Source organism: Paralichthys olivaceus, chromosome 17 (assembly GCF_024713975.1).
Source record: "Paralichthys olivaceus isolate ysfri-2021 chromosome 17, ASM2471397v2, whole genome shotgun sequence".
Taxonomy (NCBI): Eukaryota; Metazoa; Chordata; class Actinopteri; order Pleuronectiformes; family Paralichthyidae; genus Paralichthys; species Paralichthys olivaceus.
In genome coordinates this window covers 11,775,897-11,802,097 of record NC_091109.1, presented here as the reverse complement: position 1 = coordinate 11,802,097, position 26,201 = coordinate 11,775,897, and the positions used below count along the sequence as shown (strand labels likewise).

Below are 26,201 nucleotides of genomic sequence, written 5' to 3'. Positions count from 1 at the left end.
ATTGTGTTTGTCACAATTGCTCCAAGTAAAATGTAGAATATAGCATATATAAAATAAAAAATTTAATTTGCAACATTCCTGCTATATACGTGCATGTGTGGGACTCCAACATTTCACTAGTGAGCAAAGGACTGAAACAAACTGAACTGTCAGTCCATTAAAACACTTCTGCTTAAAGTGGGACCAGACAAACCACAAGGTAAAAGGCACCGTCACAAACCCAAGAACAACGTGGCCCTGGAGAGGCATATTTTATTTCACTTGTCAATATACTTCAGGAAACAATATACAAAGCAATGATGTGGTCACCTTTACTGAATGTGTGGTGCAGTTCAGTTATAGACTCAATAGATAGTATGGTGGAACAAAAAGAAAAGAATAAAAACAGCTTTGCAGCATAGGACCCTGCTCCTCATCAGCGGAGACCAAACAAATCAGAGAGGGACGGGACGTGCTACAAAAACAACCCTGTGTGTTGACGTGCTTGTTGAAGATCTTTTTGTCGTTGGTCAAACAGGAGAAAAGAAAACGTGGGACTTTTCAGGTGAATGAGGTTTAAGACTTTCAACAAGGCACTAGCGTATGGACCAAACCTAATATTCCAATAAAATAACCAGTGCTCGCTTTAGTTTAATATGTTTATTACAATACATACATTTCACATTTGACCTTGTGACCTCTTGTTGCCCTGCGCTGACTGAGGTGCTCCACGTCTGTGAAACACCACTCCTGAACTGGGTGCAAATGAAAATGGATATCATTGTGATTTAATGTTCGTCACTACAACTGTTTATAAATAAAACCTTTTTCAATTCTGCGGCCTCTTAAAACTTCACTTATGTTAGCGACTGTACAAAGGAATGAACCAGTGGCAACACCTCAGCTTAAAAAGTCAGAGGGGGGAAAAAACGAGGAACAATAAATGCAGGAACACAAACAAAGGACAGGGTGTTAAGTGTTGGTGTCTCAGGCTACATCCATACTCCTACGTTTTTATTTGAAAATGTGGGGGAATAAGTTCCAACATCACGGGACCACTCGCGTACACTGGGCATGCGTGCCCCAGTGTAAACAGGAAGTACTTGAATAAAAGCTTGTCTCTCTTGTAAAATGCAGAACTGAACTGCATACCAGCTGTTGGCAAAGACAACAAGATCAGCAACGCTTGTAATGTATTATCCATGTTGCGTTCTACACTGGTAGCTGAGGCTAATGCCGGTTGTTTTCTTCCAGAAGTGGGCCACGTGATAGGAACCTGATAAATCAGAGAAGGCTACGACCCAATCAGCAAGCGTTTTTGAGTGTCATCGTTTCCACACATCTCAAATATCTGTCCATCCCGAAAAAAATGCAGCCCTGGAGTTTTCAAACTTAAACAGGGCCAGCAGCGTTTCCAAGCTTCTGTTTAAGCCGCTCTATAACTCCGGAGCAGTGTGGACGGCAGGCATATCCGCAGCAGAGTTGATGCGTTTTCAAATGAAAACATAGTAGTGTAGGTGTAGCTTCAGGAGACGGTGCGGCAGGGCTGAGGCCAGGGAGAGGGTAGTGGGAATGGTCCAAAGCAGCACGCCATCACATCTCTAATTTTTTTTTTTTGTCGATTTTGTTGTGTTTTTCTTTTTAAATCAGTCACTCCACCACACCACCAGGCACTGTTTTTTTCAGACTGGGAAATGCAGGGCCACCAGAAGCTGCTAATAGATCACTGAACCACTGTGAGCAGTTGGGAATCTACCTGCAGAGAGGGGACGCTCACCGCGCCTGAGTCACACTTCACCCAGAGGAAGAGAGTCGGGACAGAGTTGTCAGTTTACCAAGATTTGAGGAAAAGACCTAAATTGGACACCAGTGTGTTATTATGCTTTATGTTAATAAATGGCTTCAAACATCCTCCTCTGTTTACATGCAGGCCACACATGCTCACTGGTTCAATGATCTATGAACTGACGAAATGAAGCTTTAAGTCTGCAGACGAGTTAACATGAAGGAAAGGCTAGCTAATGAATGTAGCCGCCTAGGTGTTGATTAGTTTGGATGTCAAAAGCTTTGATAGGCATGGCTTTCCATGGCTTCAATCTACAAAACATATTTACAACATAGATAATAACATCTACAAGAAATCTACATTTTTTTCCGTCAAGGGTTTTTTACAAAAACTTGTAAATCGCCCCCGCCCTCCCCCTTCTCCCACAGCAGCTCTTCATTTTTTATCCCCCTTGGTTTCCCCCAGCACAACGGTCCAAGGCGACCCAACTGCAGCTCCTGTGTGTGTGTGTATGTGTGTATGTGTTAAGACTGGGCTCAAGAGGAACTGAACAACTGCTCTCTCTCCCCGCCAGCTTCCAACTATGTGCAATGGGTCTCTCCCCCCTCATTTCCAACAGCGCTCGCTTCCAACTCTTAACCAGAAGTTCTCAGACCATGAAAGAATTCTGATTCTTCAACTTTTCAAGTTCTTTGATTTGCTGTCTCAGAAACAGTATCCTGTAGAGAAAAGAGACAGAAATGACAGTCGGTGTTAGAGGTTTACTTCACGTGTCGACAGGCGTGTGCATGCGTCTCCAGACAAAGTGTGTTCTCACCTCTGCTCACGCAATGTTGCTTGGATTTCACAGACTCTGACCAGAGACCGGAGGTTTTTGAGCTCAGTGCAGTTCTCGGACATGCAGATGCTGCCCATGGTGTGTGCCTCTTCACGTAGTCTTGACGCCTTTAAGATAAACAACGAGCGTTAACGTCATGCCAACCAGACGTTTAATCTTCCAATTCGATCATGTGAATGAAGGAAATGTGTCGACGGAACGAACCTGCTTCTCTGCGTGTTCAGCAGGCCAACCCTGCACATGTTTGATAAGGTTCTCATTGAAGTGGGCAGCGAGGGTGGGGGTGAAGGAGCAGGAGGGCCGGGCTGCTGAGGCGGTTGGGGGAGCGGAGGCAGAGTTGGGGGCATTGCTGCTGCTGGAGGCAACATGGTTGGGACCCGGAGAGGGACTCCTCTGACTGCTGCAATCGACATGTTGGAGAAGAATATAATCAATGAAATCTTTTCTCTAATCACTGGCCTTTTATAACTCCAGAGGAAGTGTTAAAGCTAATAACAAGATGTGAAGTTATAAAGGTGGAAAAAAGGTGGACATCTCAGATGGACGGTGTTCCAGTGAAGACATCCGTTTTCTGAGCATTCAATTTCTTTTTGTAGGATTAATTCCGTTTTAACCCATATCCAAACAATGCAAGCTTTTTTGGACCAAGGTTGTTTTTTTCCCATAGGTCTTTCTCCTGACACTTCTCTAAGCAATCAGAATCCGTTTTGTTGACAAAGTTTTGAAGCAGAAGAACATTAACTTCCTGCTCGACTCAGTCTGATATTAAGTTCATTTGTCGATTTACTCAATATATTTGTCTTAAGCCACTGCTCAGAGTTATTTTTGTCTGGAAAAGAATGTAATGGAGACGGCTTGAAGCTAAGCTGGAGCAACAGGCAAAACAAATGTGCACAGCGCGGGCTGTGAAACAAATGGGACCTAACTCAAATTAAATACTGAAGGAAAAACTATGATCTTGGTGCCAGCTGTTGCAGCAGTTCTTCAAACTATCTTAAATAAGTCCTGAAAAAGCTGAAGTGACAAGTAGGCAGCAGAGCAATGGGTGTAGGGGTCAGAGAGGATCGTTGGTTTTACCTTTGCAAAAGCACGTTGTGAAATCTGCTCATCAGCGCTAACCACTCAAACACCTCATCTATATTCCCTGTGGCATTAAAGGCTGACGCTGTTTCCCCGACTGATTGACTGACTTAATCATAACTGCCCTGTGCATATTAATATTATACAAACTGTTGTATTGAACTTTGAGTGGAGCATTTTTGTTTCATTCGTTTTTGCCTTGATTTAACTGGATTGAGCTGAAACGTGGTCTGCTTGTGGCGGAGACTGAAACTGACTTTGAACACATTGATTGAGCTCTGGACGCTGAGACTCTGGGGGAAGAAAAAGGTCTTATAATGGCAATATTATAGTTTGTCACAATTATTACTGGGACAATATATCATCGAACAAAAACAGTTATGATGAGGCCTAAGTGAAACTAACAAACTGGGAGGAGTGAGAAGAGTCGCTTAGCTGATAAACTATCTGGATAATCAATTCTTCTGCAACCTCAACATCTTAGGAATCTAGTATTTGTTATACGTGACTACACAAGTAGCAGAATTCACTTATACATTATTAGTCAGTATTATTGGATGTAACAATCCGGAAACACAGATCGAAATCACATCTACTATCTCGGACTGCTGAGCAGGTATGGTTACCACAGCAGGTGCAGCCTGTTGAGCTCTCATATTTTTATTGATGTGCTAAAAATAAAATGTCATTCATAATTAATAGCCACATATTTGACTTGGGATACGTTTTCCCATCGGATAGCCGTTCCTGATATAACCCAGGTTTGGGGGAGATGAGGATGAGGATGGAATCGCAATTAAGATTAAAATGTTCACTGTCTCATCTGGTGATTATCAGATAATATGTTCACAGTGACTATATTTAATACCCTGAGCAGAATGAATGAACGTCTCTTATCAAGTTGATCACAAACTGGCTCAAAATATCCCACAAACAAATGCGTGACTTCAATGAATGAAAGGAAGCAACTCTGAAAAACAGCCACTCGTTTCATTAATGACCAGCAGGTGGTGCCAAAACACTATACAATGAAGTCATCATTCAAAAGCAGATGGGAATGGGCTGAGCTGCATTTTGGTACACACAGTATTTCCACTCCTGCAGAAAAGCGCAGTAATACACACATGTACGCTTAATTCAAGTCAAGTTTTCAATACAACTATGATGCACTGGGGGGGGTCTCTAGGCATCTCATGACTTGATTCCGATTCAGAGGGTTACGATTTGATGATGAAATGATTATCGATGCATCAAATAATTGTATTTCTATATATGATTTATATTTTTAATTACTACTAGATTATGATTAGTATAATTAGTATTAAAAAGTATTTTAGACTTTTACTATGAGGAAGCTGCCTCTGTCAAATTTCATTATAGCCATAGAGAAGAGCTGTACATTTTTTTTTAACCATCTAAACATGTATGAAAAGACCCAAAATGAAAACTCTGGCTTTGGTAGTGGAGTTGTGCATGGCACCCTGGCTGTCGAACCCCAGACTCAGACTAAGCTTCATTAATATAAACCAACACATTACATTCATACAGTCACCAGTAGATATTTTCTGAATACCCATTTACCAAACAGTCGCAAAAGACTGACAAGTATTCTACTTGTTAGTGAATCTTGATAAACATTAGCGAGTTGGTACGTACCCTTGGCGCTGCAGTGTGCGTGGGGAGGCCGTGGTGGCATCATGACTGTGCTGCTTATCGCTGGAGAGGGGATGCTGGGATGTGGGCTGAGGATGAGACGCCTGCTTCACTGACTGCAACAAGGTAGAAACATTTGATCAAATCATGTCGCAACACTGGATCAAGACATGAGCTTACTGACGTTAAAAGCCCATTTTGTCCAAATGTACGCTACGTTTCTAACAATCTATCATTTGACCTGAGGCCTGACATGAACCTCGGGTTAAGACGCCTCAGTCGGTCCACAAAACAACACTGTTTTTAATATGGAATGCATCTCTATCTAGTACGAACCACTGAAGATTGGATGTTTTTTTAAGGTTTAGACTTGTATTCTATTACAAGACTTTTACATAAATCCCATCCAAAATTGAACATTGGTTGTAAAAGGCAAAACAACATTCAAGTAAAGTGCACTCTCGCTACTTAACATTAAAGGAGCTGGATTTGGAATCAGGTAGTTTTCTTTTCCACCAAAGTGAACCAAGTGCTAGTTCTGGGCTGGTTCAACTTTCAAACATTTTAAGAACCAGTTTGCTGATGTGGACAGTTTACGTCACTGTCCACATCTCGACTCCTCAACTGAACAAACCCACAAACTGGCACTTCTTACACATTATAATATATCTATATCTCTCTCTCTCAGCTGACATCTCTGACCCACTACAATTTAAACAATTTGTTTGTAGCCACTGCCACATTATCAACACTGATCTCCACATAATGATAAATACTTTTCTTTGTGTAGTCATTCTTTTATTCATATTATTTATACATTTAAATAAACATAAACTGAGACCGTTCAAAACAATGATCAGGTCTCAACCAAGACAAATGTGTTGCGCGTGTCAGCGAGAGAGAAAGATAAAACAGAGTGAGCGAGTGGGGGTGGTTAATAAAAGAATGAAATGCGCAGCTGTGGAGAAAGATTTTAACAAGTGAAGAAAAGTATCGTTAAGTTGTGATCAGTGTTGATACTGTGGCGGTGGTTACAAATTAATGTCTGTCGGAGAGCGAGCAGAGTGAGGTTGGGCTGAATCAATGAAATAATATAGAATTGAAGGTACTAAATAAATTGAAGTTCACTGTAGCACTGTTCTGACGATCTCTGTAAAGGCAGATCGCAGAGACATTTTAATTGCTTGCGATCAGATACTGTCACCTCTAATGTACGTATGTTTGTGTTCAAAGGAACCAACTGACATTTAAGCCAGTCCGATTATACAAATGTGTCTGTTGTCAACGTGTGAGTGTGTTTCTGTGTGAGAACAGAGAGGGACAAAATGGAGCCAGGAAGAGTGAATCAATGTGCTTTTTCTTTTTTTTTAACAGTGAAATATGTTTTCTCTAATTTGGAAAAAAATAGAAAATCAATATGTGACTGTGTAATATTGTGGCTGTGGACAGAAATCGAAGTGAGCGAAACAGTGACTTGTGTAAAAACACTTTTGGATTATTATGAGACTGTAGCGGGTTCTTCATATGTGGCCCAGGACAAATTTGCATTTACACTGCTGAGAGACTGTGGCCACACATATACCACCTCTGAATGGGTTCTGAGGTTCTGATCTGGCATTAACATCAGTCCAGAGTGATCCAATCATAACAGGTCAGTTCTTAGTACAGGTGTAGCTAGTACATGATACTGCTTACTCAATGCATCCTGAGACCTACTCATTCAGAGGTGGTCTGATAAATGTGATCACATTGTTTTCACTGTGAGAAACCGACCTGGGCCACATCACATCTGTGACCTGCCGCTTTCATAATGAGCTGATCGTACATTTACCCTTCTCAGTGTCCATGTGTTGATTTGTTTGCAGACAGCGCCACAATATCAAAACTGACCAACACACACTGATGCTTGGAATCTTTCTTCACAGCACAGCTACACGAGATTCATTCAGCGCCACCTGACTCGTCTCTCTCTACCTCTCTCGCTTGAACCACCACACAGACAAATACACAGAGTGACATAGAAAACTTTTGTACACTCACTGGTAACAAACAACATAATTTGGTCTTTACGAACAGAAACGATGTGCATGTTTATTTGCACATAGAGAGTGGAAGTGATATCTGATCACAAGTGATCACAGTAGACGTTCAGGAAACATTTTAATGGAAGCTGTGAAATGACAAATTCCAGAAGAGAGTCTAAGATGTGTTTTTGTTCAGCATGTAGAAAACTAGAACTTCAAGAGGCACATCAGGTCTGACAAAGCAGAAGAAAGTCTTATGCTACCAGCGAGAAGATTCTATGTTCACGTGTGCCAATTGTTGAGTTGTCCCGGTCATTTTCTCAGAGAAAATGTCACCAAACTCACACAGCTGGCTACTATTGTCACACTGCTTGAAACTCTACACCCTTACTGAGGACACTTGTTTTATTGTCTTACTTTTGACTGTGAGATGACAGGCTGCGTGCTGAGGAGGGGCTTTAGAGGACCAGCGTTGGTCTGGGGTGTGCTGATCCTCGGAGACACATAGGACCTGGGCGATGAGGCGTCCGATGTTAATGACATTGGTGACTGGTTGGATTGCTGAGCTGCTGGAGACACAAACAAAAAGTCAGACAACATAAAGGATCAATACAATCACTGAAAGGAAATATTAAGCAGGAACACCCCTATATGAGTATAAATCTTTACTTGAACTGTCATGAATACAAAGTCAGGAGGAAGATTTTTACATTTTAACTCGATCAGAAGAAATTCAATGAGGTTAACTCTCTTCTAACTCAGATTCATGTCTGCGTGGGCTTCAGTTACCTTGGCTGGAGAGTTGAGCAGCTTGAGAGAGGATAGTAGTGATATTGAAAGCCGATGGTCCAGCAGTGAGGATCTTATGGAGCATCGACTGTAATGATGCTTGTGTGACAGCAGCTGTGAGAACTATGGAAAGACAAACACACCGTTACCCTGTGTGCAGACATTATGTGTTAAATACCACCAATCAGATGGTTTCTACACTGCATCACAGAGAATTTGACAGTGTGCCCAGAAAGAATAAGGTTCAGACATGTTATGATTATGATCAAGAAATAACTGTATACAACATACTGGAAGTGAGTCACCATGTGCATGAAAAATGTTTCTTTTTCTAGTGTGTGGAAAAAGAAGGCTTCTACGCAGAATGAAAAAAGTTATGAATCATTTCTTGCATACATATTTGCAATTTCTTATACACTCACACTGTCCATCGCTTGTTGTGTAAATTAGAATGAATGTCACATGTTATCCCTTCTCTGCTCTGGCCTCTTAATCAATTTTCATCCAATTGGTATTTCAACTGCTTAACTTCCCCTTTTATATATCTCAAGTTATTTGTTTATGGTTTAATTTTCAACTATATTTATTCTGTTGGTACTAAACTGATGAACTGTATTTATCGAATAGATCTCAATTCACAGCCAAATTGAGAACATGCCGGCCAAATTAACCACATCAAATATATACAATCTAACACAGTCATGAACCTTGGTTCAGACTTTCAGGTGTGAAAAACACCTTAAAGCTGTTTTCAGACATGACCTCCAGGTAAAATCTGAAAAATTGGCTACTTAGTTTACCCATAGTTATCCTTTGGCACATGCAAAACGCAGCGGGTGGGTTTCTGCACGGACGCTGTCATAACAGCATCAAATCCTGCGTATTATTCAGGCGAGAGGTGGAGCAGCCAGGTGCAGTAAGCAGAGACAGGACGTATTAACTCCGCTGCATAGATCACGTGATCATGTTTACATCACCTCAACACTGTCGTCGGCTCTTATCACCACAAACTCTCTCGACATCTTTGTCCGTGTCTTCTACGTGTGTGTCACCGCATTTCTAAAGGGAGATATTTGTTTTCTTGTTTTATTTCATTTTTGCATCTGTTGCGCATTAGAAGCACCATCATTGCACCGTTTTTTTTCTTTACCTTGCGACCACAGCCTCTGTTGTTGACTTACTGAGTGACTGGCTTGTCAGTTATTACCAAATTTTGCAACCGTGGTTTTAAATAAAAAGCTTTCTAGTGTTGCTTCTGGTCTTGTGGTTGTAGTCTTTACTTGGACACTGCGCTAGTAAATTATTTTTATCGTTCTATTTGTAGGGGCAAATGCAAGTGAGTTTTGTATGATACAGATTCTTCTGTATAATTGTTATAGGTTCACAAATGCGTTCAACAACAGAGGGAGCGCAGACAAAATGGTAGTAAGTCAGTGAACTAGAGCTTCAACCTCAGTGAACAAGAAGTTGCTTCTCACAGAAAAAATGCTTAACGCTAAAACTAAAAACTCATTGACAGTGTCACAATCTGTGGCCGACAATTTCTCACACCCACAAAGTTGTCTTGTTTACATGTCCCCTCAGCAGCAGCCTTCTATCTGAATGTGTGTAATTGTATTCCTATGTTAACACTTATTGTTTCTCATCACTGTCAACTGGATTTTCATCACCCACCGTCAAGTCTTTAGGTTTAAACAGCTATTAACATTTTGCCTTGAGACATGGTGAGACAAGGTTCTTTTCAAGCGTAGCCCAGCCATGAAGAATTCTTCATCCACACATTCAGACATCAATAAAAACAGTGTAGTACTATGCAGATGTAAAGTAGAGCAGCATACAACACTGTGCTCAGACCAGCTGGTCAGATCATCATGTGTCATGACAAAGCCTTTGACACTGAGCAGTCAGAGAAAAAGCCGAGAGCATTCAAACTGTTTCCCTTTGATCACTGCTCCTCAAAAAAAGCCACCGCAGCTATTAGAATACAGACACTGGTGGGATTGTTTGCCTCTTAGATCAGCGTTTTTCTTACCTTCATTGATTTTCGCCATGTCCACACTGGCATTGTTGAGCTGCAGGGCAGTCTGAAGTGCTGGGAGAAGCTGGCGAAGCAGGGTGGGGTCTTGAAGTAGCGGAGGGGCAGACGACTGCAGGACTGGGGACACAGGCACCGTGGAGGCCGACGATCCAGCGGGCCCTGATGATGGGTTCAAGCTCCCTGAACCCGAGGATGATGACTGAGACTGGGTGGCATGGGTCGCTGTGGGCTTCTCCACCTGGGCTGACTCTGTGAAGTCAGCAGACAGGATTTAATTTCAGTAGGCAGAGACAGTCTCACAAATCCAGTTCCTTATTGATAATATACTGGCAGACATCAACTCACGCCCTAATGCCCTATTCAGACCAAAAACAGTGTGGTAAGAAAACCCAACTGTGACTGATGTGAACAGAGCCAGTCTGTGTTATGTTTTCTTAATAGCATATAAATAATGCAATAACCTTCCATAAAGCTCAGCCAAGCAAGAGGCATCTTCAAAGGTTTCTGGTCCCACATGAATATCTTTTACAAAACTTAAGACAAGAAGCATGCAGGGTCATTACAGTTTGAGCCAGGTTCAACTTTTTTTCTTTTTTTTTTTTTTGACTACCTTGTAATGCAAAAGAGCATCACCTCTCAAAACACTGTGGAGGCCAACCACCTACAGGAGAGCACAGATTCTTGTTATTTATTTCTACAGTTTACCTCTGGATTTCCAATCAATGATAAAACGGTTGCCGGTGTGCCAACTTTCCAGAGTTGTAAAGCCCTGTTTGAGAATTGAGTATTTTGATATCTTGTATGACTTTAACACATTGATCTTCAAATCTGACTGGACTTCTTGGACCACATTTTTATTGACCTTCTGGAACCTTAGAAACCATGACCTTTTCTGCAAAAGCCCTCTGTGCCGTTTTTACTGCATTATTGCAAATTCAAACCGTGTCCATTAGTTAATATGATATTTAGATTTTAATTACTGATGCTAAAAAGGAATTTTAGCTGTACCAACATGTGGCCTTAATGTCGTAAACATCTGACAAAATATTATCGTTAAAAACTGGTGCAAGCGGATACTAAATCATATCAAACTCTAGGAGTGGGGTGACTCTTGGTTCAATAAAAGGAAAGGTGAGCACAAGACTTTGATTGTTATTCCAGTTCACCAGCTGCCAAACCACTTACTGCAGTCTTCTGCCAAATGGGCTGCAAATTAAATGACTGGTTCTTTTTTGAAGTTGTGTAATTGCATTAAACTAACGGTCACCTTGAATGAAAGTAATTAAAATGCTAATTTCAATAAATAAATGTTGACCAACATCAGTGACTTAATTGTTAATTTTTTTTTTTATAAAACCAGAAGTTGGTTTGCATGTTTTGGTGTAAAGGGAAGGAAAGGGGAAAACGAAAAACAGTGTGTTGTGTTGTTATTAACTTTATGTCTCCAGCAGTGCAGAAAAGCTGTGAACTAGTACCATAGAAAGCAAATCGCTTCAAAAGCACAGGGCTTTTTCACTGAAACAGACAATGGACAGAGTTATTTTCTTCACTCAGAGTTTAATGGAATTCTGTGAAGAGCTGAGGGTTGTGTTGTTCACAGCTCTCATTTGTCAAGAGGTCAGTAAACATTTCCATTAAATTGAATCTGCAGCTAATTGTTATACAGTATTCACAAAATACATCACCATTGTCTGTAACTAAATGCCTTTTTTGGCATCCGCTGCTTCAATGTCATGTAGTTGCATTTACAAGGCTCAGCAAATGTCTCATATTTTGAAAAGATTGATAAAAAACAGGTAGATTTAACTAGCTGAAATTGAGTTAGATCTGCAACACACAGTGCATGTACACCACCCAGGTACAATCAAAACCTTCATGATTAGACTGGCTGTCTCAGTAACGGGCTGATGAACCATCAAAAAAATCCTTCTCCGGCCGTCTTGGTGACATCTCAGGTATCATCAATTAAAAACACCGAAAGTGAGTTGCTTCGTGAAGCCCCTAACCCAAACACAGTTGAGCGTCATGTCAGCTTCAGTTCATTTTTACCAAATGTTGACCTGAGAAGCCTCCACCTTATCTAATCCCAAACAGCCCTTCCTGTAGAATTACCGTTAATGTGTACAACTGTCGTACTGTAGCACATGATTACAGCTGATGGTGCAGGCAAGCTACTCTCTACATGCATATAAGACCTGGTTTCATTACATGGCCGGCCGCTGCAAAATTGTTGATGCTGCTGCTTCTGGGTTATATTATAGACCCGCTATCTTTGTACCATGCTGTGTCGTGTTACCCTGCCATATGTCCTCCCTCCACACTCATCCGCTGACCTGTACTCACTTTACACTTTAACAACACCGAGACAAATGAGAAGTTATTGGTAAACTTATAGTACTGAAGTTTAGTTTGTTTCGCCCATGAGTTTCTGCGACAGGTATTAAAACACACGAGACACACCCGACATTATCAGTTAATAACTAAATACATGTAATAGTTCCTATTTTGTGTTAATTGAAGAGCAACTGAGACGGGCAGACACACACACTTCCCTCAGATTATGACACAATGCAGGTTTTTATAAAGATCAGATTAACGTGCAAGTGATGAGAAAAGAGCAGAAGAACAGAGTCTCTGGTTGACTGGTGCTGCGCAATGCGCCTGGATCCAGTGGCCCTGCCAAAAGGAGCGCTGACAGAGGGACCACCCGGACACATACACAAGCCTTCGTGCATTGATGTGAAATAGTCAAAAACAATAACATCACTATTGATTTTATTATTTATTATGTTGGCCGGACCACCCCCACTGCTAAAAGAAATACCAGAGGACAACAACTTGACTTCAGCTTTCCAAAACAAATGAACACTGTCCCACTGTGTTGACAGAATGTCTGCAGGCAAAAGGGCGAAGATATGGACAGGATTTATTATTAGGTATTAAGAAACAAATATTTCATGATAAATGAAATGTATTTAATGGCAGCCTTAAGGGAAGCTTTATAGAGGTCTACAATTGTGTAGCAGAAATGTTCAGCAACAGTTTGCCTGGAATAGCCTTCAGTGTTTCCAATCAAATCTTTCAAGCCTGCTGTTAGGCATAAAATAACAACAAACAAAAAAAAGGGACATCGAGCAGAAAAAATCCAAGGTGCTTAGAAACACAAAAGCTATAGGCTTGAATACATTTACATTTTTGAGAGAACACTGCTTTTTTCATGAGCAACAGAGCCTGAGGGACAGAGAGCATGCCCCCCCCCCGCAAGAACACGCACAGCCACAACTAACAATATGGCGAGGGAGAGAAGAACGAGTGAGAGAGCAAGTGAGCAAGCAAGAGAGAGAAGCAAAGAGCAAAGCACACATTACTACCAGTTAAGAGTAACAAAAAATGATTTCATCAGACGTGCTTCCCAAAGCCGGCCACTTGGACAAGGTGCCACCTCAGCATTTCTGTGACATTAGTAACTCCTGAGCAGGTGTTCTCTGCCTTACCCCACATTTCTGAATTTAAAGAAGTAGACGTGATTATTATCATAGCCAACTGGACATGCACACAGTACACTCTCAATTGCATTGGAGTGATAAGTGAGGGCAGGTGTTAGTTACACTGTGGTCTGTCAGCCTGGCGAGGACAACAAAAACTTTAGAAACATTTTGATGGTCCACTGACGGAGCAGGAGCAACAGGGCAAAACACTATTTTATCTTTTTTTTTTTTAAAAAGGATAATCATGAAACTCTGGTGGGACACACTAGATTATGGTGGCTGCTACAGTTCAAGCAGTTAAAGGGAAACACTGTCGGCCAACTTATCTGTTTTACTCTGTAGGTATGTGGTGATGGGTGAATCCTATTGTTTATGCTGCTATTTGTAAATAGTAAAAATTAACTAATAATTCGTCCTATAAAAATGAAGTCTTTGTATTTACTTAATGAGTCAAATACACACATTCATGCTAAATATCTGTATAATTAAAATATAAATGTATATCCCTACTTGGCACCAGTTGAAGTGTGTGTGTTAGAACAACTAATGAAAGAAACAGACCATAAGATTGTTGTAACACAAAGAACTTCCACCATCCAGATAACAGCTATTTCTTCCAAGATTTTGTTCAAAATGTTGACAGCTAGACAGCAGCTCAAACAAACTGAGTAAATACAGAAGTCAACACACTGGACAATATCCAGACTACAATCAGAATTGTTTCGCAATGCATTCACAGCAATTAGTCATAAAAATGTAGCTGTAAGTGTTTTTCCCCATTTCCCCTGTTTTCCCTGTTAACGTAAGGTCGAGAGCAGAGGAGAAATGTTGGATAAAAAGCTGTGTGCAACAAGAATTCTACAGAGAGCCGGAGGTGATAGTGGGATGAACTTCATGACCTGTTGCTGTGCACTGAAACCTAATCAACTCAATTATAACAATTGTGAGGGTCATCTGTTTCCAGCCAGCTTCAGTTCGACTGCTCACAAACACACACGTAAAATTCTGTGCTGATTATTACCATAAGCACTCTGTTACACTTGTGTTAACGAGAGCAAAATTGGACTTAAATGAACCCTCACACACAATCATATTATCTCTCCACTGTGAACACTCCCTGTACAAGACTGTAAAGGATTTTGGTGTACAGCTGCAGTACATTGCAGCCACAGCAGCATGCATGGTTCAGCTATTTAGTCTCAGTCTTTTGGTAAGCAGTTCCTTAGCATTCATCAGCCAGAGTTCAGCTCAACAAGAGTCATCACCGACCAAACAACAACAGCTATACTTAAGCTGAGGGCAGATTTGGAGGACTGAGATGGAGAAAGCTCATCCTTGATGAGCAAAGAAAATACACAAAATACATAAAAGAAGTTTGATTCATTAAGATCTGTCAACGCAAACCAGATGGAAACAAATGCATTGTAATAATAAAGACTTACTGGAACCAGTCGGGGCTGCCGATGCTTGCATAGCCTCCCTTCTGTAGTCCCTGTCTTTGGGAAAACTGTTGACAACTGCAGTCTTTGTTGCCTCTTTTTGCCTCTGTTCTCTGTAAAACACACAAGCATACAGGCAAACAGATATTAGCCATGTATCCAACCTGACAGTGATTGAAATGGGTTTGGGTAAAATAATTACAGCTACCTCTCAAGCCACTCTTTGGGCTTCTCCCACTGGGACACTTCTGTCCTGCAGTTGTAGTAATATTTCTTTCCAGAAGAGCTGATGTGCTCTGACCAGTCGTCACCAGGTTCGTAGGACTAAAACAAAAAGGAGCAAATGTTTACGCACACGTGGCAAACCAGACAGTGTGTTTGTGTGTGTTTGTGTGTGTGTGTGTGTGTGTGTGTGTGTGTGTGTGTGTGTGTGTGTGTTCAGAGGGTCTGATGTAAGCTCTTGTAATATAACCTGAATTGTACAAGAGAGATTGGGGCTTTAAGGCAGTTTGCTTTATCTGGGCCAATTTCAGAAGGCGCTTTTATCAGGGAGAAGATCTTTATTTAGTTTTCATTTCAGAGACAGCTTTAGATTTTTCAGGTAACCAATGTGAAACACTTTTCTCTTTTAAAGGACATTGTATTGTGACTTGGGTTTTGTGCTAAATTCATGCACACAAAAACAGCATCACAGATCCTTCTCAATTGCAATAACAAACAGATGAACTCATCGGTTTGTTTGTCCTTCAATTTTCATCCACAAATAAACTTCACAAATGTATTCTTTGTGACTCAAGGACGTGCAGTGTCAGCCGAATGTTTTTAAGAGAAACAAATACAGTCAGGGCTGAGGCGGAGGATCCACGTAAAAAAGGCTACACTGGGTCAAAGCAGAGACTCCCAAGGAAAACAAGCTGGAGCCACAAATCTCATTCAGGATTATCTCAAGTGTATTCAAGTACATTTTACACAGAGACTTATGCTGAATTTGAATTTGTGGTCAAGTACTTAGTGACCAGGTATCAAGACAGCAGTGAGGTAGAAAGTATGAAATGATTAGATGACTATATATTAAAATATTAATTAAGCAGGCACATGTTGAACAAGCACTATAATAGTAAGCAGAATTAGCATATAGACACAATTTATTAGGGACACCTTGTTGCTTCCAATGCCACTGATTTGCTATAAATTAAATCCTCCCTTCATGATGGTTATAATATTCTACGTTTGTAACAACTTTACAGAGGTGTTGATTTCATTTTGGAGACTGCAATTTGGGATGCTGTTGAAACTTTTACCTGTAAAATGCAATACAATTCAGCAGCACCATTAACTACATCCTCCAACACGACACCTTCAAGAGGGAAGATATATTTTAAGACTTCTGTATCAGACAAAGCTGAACAAGAGCAAATGCCAAGAAACAATTCAAACCATTGTGCTAAAAAGGAAGCGAGTCCATCGTCTGGCTCCGTGCTAAAGCACAGGCAACACTTACTGTGTCTGAGGTCTTGCTGGGGTTTGAATGCGAGTTGGAGCTATGAAGGGAGCTGTGGTTGTGAGAATTTTCTTGAGGGGAAAAACTGGTCCCTGCAACAAAAGACAGCAAAGGGAGAAAAAAAAATCAGTAACAATAGACAACAGTAACACGCTGAGTTCATGGACATAAAAACATGACTGAGAACAGAATTGCACACATCAGCTTGTTTGGATCGTTATCCTTTTAATGCTTAGACATATGCTCACTTTCTTACATCTAGATACCACATTTTTATGAAAGACGACTGCACAAAGATTACATGATAGTACACATCTAATTTATTAATATAACAGCTTCTATTTTAGTTGTTGCTTTGCCGAGCAAAGTATCTCAAGTTTTAAGACGTGGCCCAGAACAAGTCTACCTTCATCACAATAGATCTGAAAACAACGCTGCCACCCATACAGGTAACAGAACAAGTATAGCAATTACATGGCATGACTGAACCTGTTTTCGTCTCAGCTCTGCCCAACTGTTATTAGAGGCTTCAAGTGTAAGCACTTCCATATATTTTGACATTTGTAACATTTTCTAGATTGTTTTGGGGATATAATTATATGTCAGTGGAGGAAACCACAAAAGGCAAGGCATACATGAAAGGCCTCTGGTGGCAATGTCTTCTCACAAACAGAAGATGGAGGGGACAGAAGTACTGTGCACAACTGTCATAGATTTATTGAAATCTGTGGCCCAACACAGCCCTCAAAGACAATCCCAATACATTCTGTATATACAGCAATCTGCAGCATGTAGTGCAAAATAAACACTTTCAGCTTGTAACACATTCAATTTCATTAAGCACTTCAAGTCAGAAAAATGAGGTTGTTGTGATTGCAACTCATTTTAAAGCTACGCAGGTTGCGATCACCAGTTTTTTCATGTCTCGTGGCATTCATCAGGCTGAAACACCCTCATTACAGTTTGGTGAAACCCAGATGTAATTGCAGAAGCAGACCTCAGAAAAGAAGAGGTTTTGGAAGAGGAACACAAAAATGTTCTTGCTTAAAGCCCATTGTTTGTTGTTTGTACACTGGGTATTTCTTAGACAAATACTGTCACTTCCTATGATGCTGTATGTAAGGTTAAGTTTCTCACCCATTTTTTAAAAACTCTGATAAAAAAATCCTGTAAGGTCTCAAACGGGACTCAGAAACAAGCAACAACAAACATTCTCAACAACATCTAGATTGTAAACCTGCTCTCACACAGGACTCCAGACATTTTCCTGAACTCTTCAGGAGGGGGCTGTATGTGAGAAAGTCTGAATCAGTTGCTCCGGACATTTTCTGGAACTTTTCCTGCCAGCCCCCTGGTAAAAAAATTCAGAAAATGTCCAACTGAGAATACAGCAGGAAAATTCACAGCCAGCGAGTGGGCGTGTTTACATTTCCAACATCCAATGAAAAAACACAAAACTGAAAAAAACCTAAATACAATACAAATATCACAGGATGAAACAGAGGAGCCATACACATAGAAGACCCTGACAAAGTTTTCCTCTTGGAAAGACAATGAGATTTGAGTCTTTGACAATAATAGCAGACACTGATGTTGAGGTGCTCAGTGTTTCCCCATTTATCATTTGAACTGTGACAGCCGTCCATATTTTTAAACTGGTGGGACGACAACTTCTTACAACATAAGAGATCTCTCACTTTCTAATTGCCCTATTTGATGCAACCTTGCACCATCATGTGCTAATGTTATTGTCCATTGAGTTTTTATCATGCTCGCATGTCAGACCTCAGTTTCAGCTGCAGTCGTGGCATGCAATGCAGTTCTTCCTCTCGCACAAGAATTTATTTTTCACTGTTTGATAGCATTTGAACTCAGCTACAGAATTTTAACAGTTTGTATTAATAGTGAGTAAGATTCAGCAGGCGTCATTAGCAAGTAACTTAAACCATTTAGACTTCAGACCCGTAAACACCTGCTGAAAGCTGAGAATGTAGACATGTAGTTACTACAACCTGAAAAGGAGTGAGCTGCACAAAGTGAAAAATATTAAATTCATGTACCTGTTGCATTGGAAAAATACAGATGTTGCTTGCTTACTTTGCACAATGGATTTTTTTAACAAGGTACTAGCTCCAGATACTGGATCAAAGCATTTTAAACTTGAGATGGCAGAACTCCTAAATAAAGTTTACATCAGAAACATGTGACATAAAGCAGCTTATAAGGTCAGCATAATAAAAGTGTAAGCAAACAACTGCTTTATATGTATCTAGCAGACTGATGAACATTAATATTCACTTGGAGATGTGTTCACTCCCCTTTGTGCTCCTTTTGTCTTCACCAATCCCTGAGAAATAGCTGCTAAATGCTTCGCTGGGTTTACTTTCTGTATCTGTCTGTCAGTCAACCAGCGAGTACAGAGTCAGCTGCCTGCTGCGGCTGGAGACAGGACTGATGACAGCAGGAAGTCTAGCACGTCAGTAAAGCAGTTGGCCAGAAAACCAAAACAATGAGCTGAAGATGCAGAACCTCCTCATACAGTGCAGTGATCATTCTCTGCAGGTACATCACTACAGGAAACATCTTTCACAGATAATCCTTTTAATCTATTGGTCATGTAAACATATTGATGAGTGAAGCTTAAACACCTATTTATGTTTACATGGTTTCTTTAACAAGTTTCAAATAGAGACAATGATACTAAACAGCATCTCTGGTGCCCTGTTCAGAGATGTGTTACTAGGCGGCTGTCATCCACTCATTTGTCCTGCCGCAGTTTTATCTCAATTCAATTTTTGAAGTGAGATAAAACACTTTTCAATATAACATAAAAAAATCTGACATTTTGTAATATTGTGTCAGTACAGAGCTGTGTGCAGGGCTCTTTGCGAACCACTGCTCTCTCACTCACAGACACACTGACCTTCTGTCAGTCACACTGACCATCGACAGCAACAGGATCAGTCCCACCACAGGCTGTTTGACACCTACTATCTTGTCGTGCCGGTAAGAATGAGACTTTACACTATGTGCATGTTCAATCACAATAAATCACCTCAGTCCAATAGTGGACAGCTTGTGTATTATTATAAAATTAAGAAGCATGTCCACATAGGTCTGGGCAATTAAACCATTATGCCGATATATCTTTTCCTCTATAGAAATATAAGACATGGTCAACAGAGTTCATTCCATCCATGTTTTGACAGACAACCCGAACAACCAATGATTATGAGACTAACGCTGCACCGAACCAATCATGTGGCTGGAATAGAGTTACAGCCATGCCAGGTTAGGTTGACGCACACAGAGCATAGGAGCAGCAGCACACGTGCCAATGTTTGGGCTACTTCAAAGAGGTGGACAACTCTGCATTGGTGCTGTGACTGGACATAATCGATTCATGTTTAGTGCTACGTTCATTGTTTCCCACCACTGAATAATTATAACCACCACTGTTGCTTCAGGATCAGGATAGATGCACATTAAAGGTCGTCCTGTATGTGTCAGAGTCTGCTTCCTCCTCACTCCCCTGCTGACCTGCGCTCACTTTCCGCTTTACCAATAAACACCATCACTGATCACAAGTTATATGGACAGGTACAGGACTGACATTTACTTTGTGTCTGTTTGATTCGCTCTAGAGTTTATGATACACGTTTTAACCTGCTACACAACATGAGACGAACATGCACAGCAAGGACATCAGGGTTAAAGTGACCGGAACGATCCCACACACACACCAGACAGAAGAGAAGTTCTTCCCACAGATTATGACTCAACGCAGTGTTTTAACTTCATTGTTGCAAAAGAAGAGATGCCCTGCTGATCCAGGAACATAAATATGAATTCAGCAGGTTTTTGTACAGATCCGTTCTGTGTGTGAGTGATTAGAAAACATCAGAGGAGCAGAGTCACTTGTTGACCTGCGCAGAGTAATGTGCTGCAGTGCAGTGACGCTGATTTGATTTATCGACTGATGTGAAAAAGAATCACAGTGATAAGATTTTTGTCCACATGCTGAAAGTTTCATTATACTTTTCAGTCTTTCCCATACATTGATTTATTCGGGACCACTGTCAGACTATTAATACTGACTGTCAAATGTTGATATTTACCTTTTCTTAAAGGTAGAAATCAATATACCTTTTTTCTTCTTCTAAAAGAAAGAATTCGGAGGAGATGGTCTGTGTGTGTGATGCTACCAAGTGGACCAATCACAGCTCTTGTGGATACATTTTTGGGGAGATGCACGTCAGCGTACTACGTAGGGTACACGTCTATGTGAAGGTACGTCAGAGCTACAGTGTCGATTTGACTCAGGTGCATTAATTGGGCTTTCAAGCTGTCCACTAACGATCACATCACTTGGTCTGAACAGGGTCTGACTAATATGTTTTGACATTTGTGAATGAGCTCAATTTGGAAAACGGATTATACATTTTGGCAGATAATGGTAAAACTGACTTTAGACCTCGATGCATTATTGTTTATATTCTGTTTTAATAATTATCTTTATTTGTATAGTTATCAACCAACCTGCGATGTAATGACCCAACAAGCAAATATTGGAAGTTTATACTGTTGCTGTCTAAGCCGAAATATAGAAATAAAATAACTCTTTGGAAACTTCTTTTATAACAGCCAGTGCCAGAGACTGTAGCCTTAGACACAACATCAACCTCAAATATCTGAAAATAAAACACAACATTTTGTGAACCAATTCCAATAACTTCATTTGTAGACCTCAGGGACATATTCTCAATTTTGTATCTACAAAGTAAGCAACCCCACAGGCAACATGCTCATGAGTTCATCCACAGATGATTTGTTATCTTTTGCCAAGAGACAGAGATGTTGCACACAGAGCAGTAACTCTTGCAGATCAACATTAGTTCTTTAGCTACACAAAATATTGTTTGCCAAACTCAACTCTAGCAAATAAACATACTGGTCTCTGTCAAAGCTCAGCTTATGCCCCAAATCACAATAAAGCTATCTCATTAACCACAGTTTTGCGACACACATCTGCCAATCTGTTTTATAGCTTAAAAAGAAAATCACAGACAATGTTTTATTAAAATGGATTAAAACAAACACCACTCTGACTTTTCATTGACAGAGTCAATTAAGATCCATCTGAGCAAACCTCAAAAAAACCTCTCACATCGGGTCATGCTAGCAAATGAACAAATTTGGATATAAAACCTATAGCAGGCAAAAAGATACCTCTTGCCCCTCACACAATATTTCCTGAATGCTTGGACAGCTTGCATGTTATTAATTTTCATGAAACTGCAGCAGAATGTGAATATGTTCACAACACATCTAGGTACGAGAATAACCTTTTAATTTAGCACATCATTTAGGTGCACCCAAGATTTTTCACTGCGGCTTTTGGCACTGCAATAATACCTTTTTTGACAGTTCCCATATATATTTAACTATGGCTGGGTATTGCCAGTGATTTGATAAATGGATTTGATTCTGATTCACAAGATCTTGATTCGGTTTCAGAATCAATATAATTTCCTTTTGCCTGGATATGAAAGAAATTCTCGGGGGTTTGTAGCTGTAAACTGAGCAAGGAAACCTTTAACTTCGTGCAATAAGAATATCATGGAATGGCTGTCTCAACAACACATTTTGTTGGATGAGAAATCATTGCGATAAATTATATATTATTGTCACTTTCAAACCATTTTATACCACTAGTACAAAGATAATATTATAGCATAATCATGCAGGTACACCCTTTTAAAGAGCAATGAACTTAATTCTAAAGAATATTCAGTCTGACTGAATTAGAATTAAAACAAACCGATAAATGAAATTGATTGTCTTACCAGCTCGGTAAAATGGATGGGATGGTTATGAATTAGATGAGCTTTTAGCTTTGTATTGTGTTAGCGTTCCAGCAAACACAGAGTAAACTTCAGTATTGTTCAGGTCCTGATTACCACTGATAGGTGTTTGTGTTTTTTGTTGAAGTGAAAAATGAGTGCAGGTCAGCAGGAGTGTGGAGAGAGGACACCCAGACAGGAGTCAAATCCACCACTGCTTCTTCTCTGATCCTGAGGTAGCGGCAGTAATCATTTTGTCTTCGAGGTCTGTCGTGGAAACCCTGAATTAAATTGTTTTTGTCGCCACTGCTCGACATTTACCGCCTCGTTCAACGCCTCTCATCTCTCCTTCACTGTCCGAGTGTCAGTGTGTGAGCGAGTGGGGGCGGGGCGTGTGTGTGTGAGTTTAAAATGCATCTTGGTGAACTACAAATATGGTCAGATGCTGCTTAAGTTCAATAGTGCATCGACCACAGCTCGTGCTTATATGATCCAAGGCTACAACTGGAATACTTACATTATAACATCAATAAGCTTTAAGCAGGTTGTACTTATGTTTGCAGGTCAAAAAACATCACTGCAGAGTTTTAGTAATAAAGCTCAGTCAGTATGAATTGTGCATTTGTACGGAGGAAAAACCAACACCTCCCATTTCCTTACATGACAGCATCATCTTATGTCATTAAATAAGGAATGTGTTGTTTCACTTTAAACCCATTTTATTCTGCATAACCACCGCGTCTCACCTCCATCCCTGTCCCTGGCCCGGTGTGTGTGGACAGCCTTTGCTCTGCTGTGCCCCGTGCTGTCGATGTGTTTGTTTTCAGGGCTGTCAGACCTCCGGAGCATTTTGCAGGGAGGAGTGACATCTGAGGAGTCTCGCATCTTTTCATGTCGGTGGTCCCCTCCTGGATGGCTCTTGGATGAGTATTTGAGAGTCTGCGGACACACAAATGAAAAAAACCCAACCTCACTACAATCTAGTGTCTTGTATGCACAGTGTCTTATTATGTGGTCTCTCAATTAAGTTTCAGCAACTTGTCTGACACCGTGTTTGGCAAATCGAAGAAATATAATATCACAGTACAAATGAATGAAGGTTTTATGAAGTCAGGTGTTCATTTGCAGAGTTCATCACATCCAAGCAGCTGATTATTAATGATCTGTGAGTCACAGACAAACCAATCAATTATTTCTAATGCTACATTAATGAAGCCATCTTCGCTAAGCTGTTGAGTAGTCTCTCACTTGAAAACAATGTTTGCATCCAAACTAATACGTTTATAAATTCGGATCAAGACTAAGTAAACAGCAAATTGAAAACATACGATGATTAGCAAACTTTACTATCCAATGTGTGGATTAAGGCTTTACATAATCTATTAGTTTGCAGTTCACACCTCCAGAACTTTGATGTTTGGCGAGCCTTGTCAGCTGTATCCTTAAAATGACAGACTGCGGTCAGGCCCTAATCGGACTGGCTAGCAGGCAAGCTAACAGTAACAAGCTAACATTAGCTTGGAGCTGCTGTAAAACTCGCCTGTAGCCTCTGCTAAAACCCGCTGATTTCGACGAATACGTGCAGTCAGCGGTGTCTTTGCCCGAGGATATTAACGATGTGAGATATTTGCAGGGCTCGTGTGTCCATATCAAACACGACCGTGTACTTTTCACGTTATTTTCCGCACTGACTGGGGCCTGCTGTGCTCCCTGGAAGCCTGAGCTCGAGTGTCCATTTTAATCTTATTTGCTGCTAGCTAGCGTGCTAGCAGGCTACGGCAAGCTAACAAGTACCTGATAGGGCTGAGAATCTCTTCGGTCGCACCTGCAAATGGAGAGAAAACAGCGATGAGTCCTACTTCGAATGTCAATACTGAGGAACAGCGAGAGGCGCCGCAACTGCGGAGCGGACAAGTTTCCAGACACTTATTTTGGTTTCAGTTAAAAATGGCGGATTGTCAAAGCGTAGCTAAGAGGAAAAGGAAAATCTGAATAAGTAAAAAAAAAAAAAAAGAAAGAAAAAAGAATTAAAGATGTTTACCCATCGCCGAGTCTCGGTTGTTTCCTCGCATACATTACCATCAATGCCGTGTTAGTGTGTTGGGAGTGGGATGTGAAAGACTGAAAACGGTGCCGTGTTTTTCTCTTGTTGATTCTGCGACCTGGGATCGTCAGTGATTGGAGCCTAGCTTGTGGGTATTTCAATGCTATCGGCAGCGCTGGTCGGAAGAGCGCCCTCACTCAGTCCATCTCCCACTCGCACACTCAGCGTCTCCAGCTGCAGACCGAGCTGCACTGGGGCTGGAGGCTGGGTTGCCACATAACAGGCAGAGGACGGCTGCGTAAAAAAAAAAAAAATTAAACAACGATCGGCTGAGAAGAAGCACAGTAAGATCGTGTCAACACTTCACTGGGAAGAGTTGGTTCGATCCACGGCTACAACTTCTGCACATCAATAAGCATGGTTAATATATTTACTGTATCCGCCTCTGTGTGCTCCCTTTTATAAAAAAAAATATTATCAACTCTGGAAAGTAGTATGTTGCCCAAACAAGAAAGGAATAAATCAATAGAATATAGAAACTCTCTAGTGTTGGTCAGCGGGATGTTTTTCTGCACACACAAATCCAATATCGAAGGAAATAACAAACAAGTCCGATTGGGAATGCGGGTTGTGTACAAACCTGGCAACCTTGACTGCAACTCAATTCTCTACCTCCCCCTTCCGACGAACATCCGGGACACACAGACTGGAGTCACACAGTCTCCACAACTTGTGGACATTATTGCACCGTGTCCACTCTTTTATGTTATATATTTATTATAAGGGTCCACTTTTAATGTCATCTTATAGATCTTACTGTTAGTTACAACACGCACATCGGTCACTACAGTGTTTACCTGCCGCTGGAGGCGCACAGGCAGGCCGTGACTTGTTCTCTTCCGCCATCTATTGGTTATACTTTGATATCGCAGGTAGGCTGGGTGATGATTGAAACCAATAACCATTGATTATATCAATACATTTAAACACAAGTCGATATTTCTAGCTACATATAATCCCACGTGATAATATAAATAATAATTAATAGTATCAACAATAATAGTTATCATACATTTGTGTAGCACCGTTCAAAACAGTTGTTACTCAGTGCTTTACAAATCTAAAATCAAAGATTTAATTTAATAATACAACGACATTTAATATTCATAGCGAAATATTACATTTAGTTAAGGACACAATGTGTTGTACTCGTCAAAGAGACAATTCATCTTGTTTAGGTAAATCAGTTGAACAGTCTGTTGCTTAGAGAGAAAACAGCAGTAAGTTTATAACAGAGGGATAGTAAATTAAATACACAAATCGAGAAAAATAAATCCTATTAAATTTACTTAAAATCCTAAAGAATGATTAGAGCATCACATATTAGTCAGAAGCAAGTACAACAAACATCTAAGTCTTACACGCATCCAAAAAAAGTTTGTGTCAGTCTCTTCACATTTTGTGGCTGTGTGAAGGCTTTTCGATATGTTTCAGGGTGAATATCCATCAGAGGAGGGCTGCTGAGCTCCATTGTTCCTGAACAATAAGTCCCACATCATATCCCAGGCCACAGACAAAAGAAGCTGCAGTTCAGCGTTTTGGCACACAGCACACTTTAATGTGGGGACAAGAGGGCACAAAGGGGGGTGCGCCTATTGTTATAATTTCTAGAATCTGTTCACACAGACAGATGGACATG

At 40.6% G+C, this 26,201-nt stretch overlaps 1 protein-coding gene across 3 annotated transcripts; it reads right to left on the bottom strand.

The window, feature by feature from the left end:
- Positions 1 to 227: 227 nt before the first annotated feature.
- waca (WW domain containing adaptor with coiled-coil a) lies at positions 228 to 24,755 on the bottom strand. Of its 3 annotated transcripts, none has more exons than XM_020087560.2 (13): positions 24,500 to 24,755; positions 24,253 to 24,283; positions 23,205 to 23,397; positions 16,616 to 16,707; positions 15,323 to 15,438; positions 15,118 to 15,227; positions 10,182 to 10,436; positions 8,150 to 8,272; positions 7,778 to 7,929; positions 5,340 to 5,452; positions 2,808 to 3,003; positions 2,583 to 2,710; positions 228 to 2,484 (listed from the first exon to the last, which is right to left on the bottom strand). In XM_020087560.2, exons 1-13 carry the CDS (start codon positions 24,538 to 24,540, stop codon positions 2,415 to 2,417), a joined length of 1,620 nt encoding a protein of 539 aa, XP_019943119.1. In that variant the 5' UTR covers positions 24,541 to 24,755; the 3' UTR covers positions 228 to 2,414. The 3 variants fall into 3 exon arrangements, with proteins under 3 accessions (XP_019943119.1, XP_019943120.1, XP_069368838.1); XM_020087561.2 differs by having other exon boundaries at positions 7,778 to 7,926; XM_069512737.1 differs by lacking the exon at positions 24,253 to 24,283 and having other exon boundaries at positions 24,500 to 24,641.
- Positions 24,756 to 26,201: the final 1,446 nt, after the last annotated feature.